At 34.9% G+C, this 6,401-nt stretch overlaps 1 protein-coding gene across 1 annotated transcript in view; it reads right to left on the reverse strand.

The window, feature by feature from the left end:
- Positions 1 to 995: 995 nt before the first annotated feature.
- The window catches only part of LOC108965998, a 69,577-nt gene continuing 64,171 nt past the window's right edge, over positions 996 to 6,401 (reverse strand). The window contains exon 6 of the mRNA XM_018928693.1: positions 996 to 1,998. Within this exon, the coding sequence (XP_018784238.1) occupies positions 1,508 to 1,998 (491 nt within the window). The 3' untranslated portion in view covers positions 996 to 1,507. The remainder of the gene's footprint in view (positions 1,999 to 6,401) is intronic.

The raw sequence follows: 6,401 nt of genomic DNA on the forward strand, positions 1-6,401 counted from the left end.
ACACTAATGCAATATTAAAATGTATCGAAAAGAATAGCACCTGTTCACATACATACATACATATACGCGTATGTATGAGCATGAGAATGCAGAGATAGCTCGTGACATGCTTTGGGTGGATATCAAGTGCTGCTGTGTGAGCGAATTTATCCACAAACATAAGTATGTTAGGCTGTGCGTTATTTTCCAAATTACTTCGTTTTAGCTGATGACGCTGAAGTTTCGATTTTCACGCTAAAAAGTTATCCAACGTAAATCAACTTACTTTTCTTAAGCTAATAAGTTGGCATTTTGTGATATTTTGCATTAAGCAAGTTAACCTACAATTTTGAAATTTGGTTATTTCAAAAAATCCTGAGCTTTAGAAATGGATTTTATAATCTTTTCGTTTAAAAGTTTTATGAAGTAAAAGTTTGAGCATCAGATATACTGCGCATTCAAGCAAGTGATTTATATGGAACAACAGTGTTGCTCATGCGCCATGTTGTACTCTAAGAATTCTTAGTAGATGGTATGTAAATTTAACTGCGTTTTGCTTTTAAAATAACGGTTTTTATGAAGACGTTAACCACAAATTCTTTGTAGAGCGCAAACTTTTTTGTTGAAAGGTACTCTTTGAAAGTTCTCGGTCTATTTGTTTCATGCAAAAGATCAAAGAATCCCATATATGTATGTATATGAACAAATTTATATGATTTGGGTTTATTTTTGATTTTTTAGCGCCTAAACCGTTAGTTCAGAGAGAGATTTTGCAAAAACACAACTAACTAGAGAAATAACGCATACCCTAGTATATATTTATATACACATTAGGGTGGGTCAATTTTTTTCTATAAAACCGCATTTAAGGAAAATGTTCCATGGATCATTCTGAACAACTTTGCCTAAGAGAGTATGAGTCTAAAGTCACTTTCGAGCCAAACACTTTTAAGACGCAGTTTAAGAAATCTGAATAAGTGTAGAGATATGTAAAATAGTTATCCGCCAAATTATAGTAGAAAATTATAGAAAATGTAGTTATCCGTTCGATTTCGACAAATGAGCAATGGAATATCAAATTACATCTTCATATAAACACTTTATTTAGTTATATCAAAATTTGATGGAAAAGTGCTTTGTGATACTTGAAAAACTGCTTCCTAAAAATCGCTATATCGAAACCAGTTTTAGACCCGTAGTCTATTAGGCAAATTTGCTCAGAATGATCCCTTTAACATTTCCCGCATAGGTGATTTTTCCAGATTTTTCGTTCCCTTGCAAATCGACTCGCACTAATACACACACATAGTTTTAAAATGCAGCTACATGTTTGAACCGTAGCGAGTCTGAGCGATTGGTGTAACAAAAGTGTGGAAAAAAACAATATAATAATAATACGTATACCTACATATATACAATTACAACTACAATCACTAAACGTGTAAAATCGCAGTCAATATGCTCCTCTACATGCCATTGTGTAGCGGTCCATACTCGATTAGTTGAGCGCTTTTGCTCAATTTTGCAATCACCTAAGCACCGAAGCGCTAGCCGACCATCGCCGCCAATGCCGCCACCAACACCAGCAATGCGTCTCTAGTGGCCGTCGCACTTCATGTCTCGGCATTTGCAATTGTTGTTGTTGTTGCAGTTGTGGTTGACGGTGCTGCCATTGACCGCATTGCAGGGCCCACCTGGAGAGCAACCAGCCCACAGACATGATGCACCAATTTGTTGTGGCCGCGGCGAGCAGCAGTTGTTGTAGCAAGCGCCAGAACAACGTCATCGGCCACACTGTCTGTCGTTGCTGCAGGCCAGTGACCAAAGGATGTGCACTTGGACATTTAGCTATTGTTGTTACTTGGGTAAAGCTTGCGGCCAGTGTGGTGAGCGCGCGTCGAGTTATTCGATGGAGATAGCCGTGTAGTGTGCTGGAGAGGCGATTAGCGCTGCTGTTGCCGTGCTGCATGGCGGCCGGATGTTCACCGTTGATGACGTGCACCACAACCGATGCAGAATCTATACGAGAGAAGAATATGCAATAAATATATTAGTAGTGACATATACAACGTGAGAAAGTAGAAAAATATTGGTTGACGTATTTAATTAGTTTAAGTTAAGAGGATTTGCGCAGAGATTTGGATTAGTGTGGACTTTTTGAACCACAACAACTAAACAGCTGGAGAATTGCGAATTAAAAATAAGCATTACAAATGTTGCAAGTATTCTTCACTGTGAAAACCGCAACGTGGAAAGAGAATCACTTCAAATAGATAAGTTGGAAAACACAAATAGAGAGAAAGAGGCAGAGAATCTGGATAAAGTCTTACATATACGTGTGGTAAAATTCAAGAAGCTTAGTATTGCTTTTGCAGAATATCGCCACCTGAAATGCAAAATAACGTAAGATCTCTTTTCTTAAAAACATGACAAGCGAAGAAAAAACGATATAACGGAACCACTAATATTGAAGCAAAAATAAAATTCTCATTATAAAATGGTTATACATTGCTTATTATATACTCATATTGAAGCAAAACTAAAGTTCTCGTTATAAAATGGTTATTTATTGGGTATTATATCTAAAATCGATATACATATACTCATCGAATTGACGAGTATCCCACAGCAACTCGAATGAATAAACGCTTCGAACAAATGCTGAAATTTACGGTCAAAACGTATTTCTTCTTTACACTCTTTAATTAGATAATACCCGGCGGCAGCATGACATAATTCCAAGAGACAACTTTTAAAATTGACAGCTCAGCGAATAAAACAAATTGCTTAAAATGAAGATTTTGCCACTTGACCGCCGCGCCAGGCTGACTAGCGCACATAAAAACATACAAAAAGTTTTTAAATTAAATTATGCCAAAACTGAGCTACAATAAGGGCCTGGGGATTGCGAAGATAAATTGAGGGAAAACAAAGAATGTAAGGAATAAAAGTGGATACGTTGAAAAAGTATAAAAAAGCCAAACAGTGTGAAATATCACGGGTATGACGAAGCACTGCGAAGATATACGACCACAAGTAACCGCAACGCATAACAGCAACAACAACTTAACTGTTCGTATAGCAAGACGTAGAACTCCCTCGCGCTCGGTAAGCATAATTCAATTTGTTAAGCCCTTTGCGACATCGCGGCATCAATAAGCTCGAAGAAAAAATGCAAAATGTGACAAGCGCAAAAAACATAAAAGTTGAGATATTAAATATTTTCGCAGCAGACAGCGCAACAAAAAAATGTAAATAAACGCGTTGAAGGCAGCAAGTGACAGCCAGTGTGACAGTCAGTGTGACAACCATATGCCGACGCAAGAAACGAAAAATGAAAATCAAAATTGCAGAAAATAGTAAAACTTAACATGAACAGAATATTTGTATATATTAGGGTGGATCCCGTATATATTATATTTTGTAGAAATATGTATATTAGGGTGGACAACAAAAAATTAAAAATAATAAAAAAATTGATTTCAATATTATGTAGCATATATGTATACGGGCTATGCTTCATATAAATACATACATTAGGGTAGGTCACATAAAAAAAATCAAAAGTGGAGAAAATAATAAAATTAAAATGAATAGCCCATATATAAGCTTTAAATAAATATATACATTAGGGTGTGTCACAAAAAGTCACAGTTGGAGAAACTAATAAAAATAAACATGAATAAAGCACATAAATACCATATTCTTTAGATAAATATGTACATTAGGCTGGGTAAAAGAAACTAAAAATTGAGTTCGAAATTGGAGAAATTAAAAAAATTTTACAGGCACAGTCCGTATATAAGCTCTATATAAATATATATATTAGAGTGAGCCAAAAACGAAATTTTTTTTTTTTTGTTTTGTACTTCGAAAAATATAGGAAAATCTTTCCAAGTTGGAGCTCCTAATTGTAACAGGAAGAACCTCCACCTAACATTTGTCTACTATTTTCATATTATAAAATATAAAAAATCATATCTCACTGCCAATAATTACAAAAAAAAATCGTTTCATAGATTTGGTAGTAAACTGAATGCGCTATAGAATAGTCTTTTCCGATTTTTTTCGTAAACATAACCGCTCAAAAGGTATGAAGAGTTGAAGTTTGATTATCATAAGCCAATTTTTCTGTATGAATTTTTAAATCAATAAAAATACTCTTATTTTTGTACGCACCCTAATGTAGATATTTTAAACAAATCTATCTTTGCAACGGTAAGTATACAAACGTCTGACAGCGGACTTATATGTGCAAGTGAATTAACGCTCGTATGAACTTTTAAATTAACTAACGGGAAATTCTCGTCTTATAAATTCATACCCACCGCTGAGTTGTGTGCTGTACTTATATACATATGTATGCCTGTGGGATATGAAATATTGTAAGAGCGATGAAAAGTTACAAATATTGTCAGATGTCAGGCCAGAAAATTATGATTTTTCAAACTTGACCTTGACCGGGCGTAAGCGTAAACAACAAACACAGAGCGCGCTTGTGCGTGGAGTATACTATATATGTGTGCCCCAATGTCAGTGTCCTCTTTATACGTGTGTAAGCCGCATAAATAAAGTGGAAATTTTGATAAATGCGTATGTGATATAAAGAAGAAGAAGAAATAAATTATTCGGCTCTTGACTTCTGTCAACTCAATGATCTAAAGTCTACCTGTAATGTTGGGTGAGTAATTGAATTTGCCGTTTTCGGCACTAATATACTTTCCTTGGCTGCACTTGACCACGCTGAGATCACACCCACGTAATTCTATTTTTGCCGACTTACTTACAAGGCATAATTCATGTGATTGCTGTGCACACAATAAGCTGCGGCAACGTTATATCAATCATTTGGGAAGCAGGGAAGGTAGAAGAAGGAAARTTAAATGTGTTGCAGTTATAAGCGCTTTCCTGGAATTAAATCTACTGTTTCCACTTAAAATATGTCTAAATTCATTCAGTTCGGTTGATTTCTAACAGCGGCATGTTGGCACAGCGTGAGGCAACAGCGCCTAGTAACAGCATGCCGCTTGTGGCTTCAACTTAATTTTTCATTGTCTTTTTTGGTTCACGAATAGCTGTAAAGCGCAATCTAAAATAATTATACAAGCATTTATGCTCGTTTTGAATTTTCGAAATTTCGGTTTCGAAAAGTTTGAACTTTCGTAGTTAGGCTGTAACTTAAATTAGTTAACTAAACTCATCAGCAATGAATACTCTTGTCTTGACAGTGCACCAACCTTCGTCGGTTCATTACGAGCAAATATATTTGCAAACCGTATTTTGAAATGTTTCATTTAATTTACCACCAGCTAACATTGAAAATTTTATGTATACTCTACATTGTGTTGGTGCACTTACTTAGCTCATACTTTATGTACTGTTTGCTTCTTTCAGCAAATCCTTTTAATCCAAATGTTCGCACGACAATAAAGCTTTTGACTTAACAGCAGTTAATGGATTTTTGTGGTAAAACACTTTGTCTTTATTCGGTGCAATTAAGTGTGTGTCGGTACTTATGTGTAAACACAAGCATTTTCGTACAAAGTAGTGAATATATACATATAAACACATACATAAACATAAATATATTTCGCTTTTTCTTCGCTGTCACAACAAATTAATTATGCGGCACGTTGTGTGCGCAAAAATAAATAAATGTCGCCGTCACGGTGGCCAATTTCAGGTTGGAAGCTGGAAGGTTGGAAGTTGGATATATTTCTTCTTTTTTTGTTATTGTGTTGTATTAAAGTTAAATTTATGCCAAGCCCTGGAAAAGATTTAGCATTGAACATTGTGCTTTAAAAATACTTCAGTTTTGTGGGTTTTATTGGCTTATGCTGTTGAGCTTTTAAATTCAAATTGTATCAAACAGAAGCTTACGCCAATCAAAAGTTTTCAAAATGACTACACTTTTACCATTGCTATTTTTATTTCTGGTTTAACAGCGCCAATATTAAGTTTGGCTGTCGGAATGCGTTTTATGGCTTTTAAAGTTACTTTATTACTTCTAACTTCCAGAGGAAGCGACTGTTGTTGATATGCATAGTATACAGAACCAGGCAATCTGTTTGTGTTTACGGTGGTATATGTCAGACCATATACTGCTTTATAGAAAACTTAAGAATATGCAACAACAACTATTCACAAATTACGAAAAACCTTTTTCGACTACTCAATGTAATTGAGATGAGTTAAGGTGGCAGTTGTTTCAAAGGAAAAGCAAAGTACCTTTAACTCAACAAATATAACTATATTAAGCTGTACGTTTATTCGAAAGTGTTAGTTTTTTTATCTTTTAAGGCTCCTGAAGTTTCAGTTTCTCTACTAGATAACATTTCAACGTCAACTCTAAAGAGTTTTATTTTCAGTTAAATTTATGCCTAAATTATGTTTGTGTTTTCATGCATATAAAATGGAAAAGT

The sequence above is a fragment of the Bactrocera latifrons genome, unplaced genomic scaffold (assembly GCF_001853355.1).
Source record: "Bactrocera latifrons isolate USDA-ARS-PBARC rearing strain unplaced genomic scaffold, ASM185335v1 scaffold_153, whole genome shotgun sequence".
Lineage (NCBI taxonomy): Eukaryota > Metazoa > Arthropoda > Insecta > Diptera > Tephritidae > Bactrocera > Bactrocera latifrons.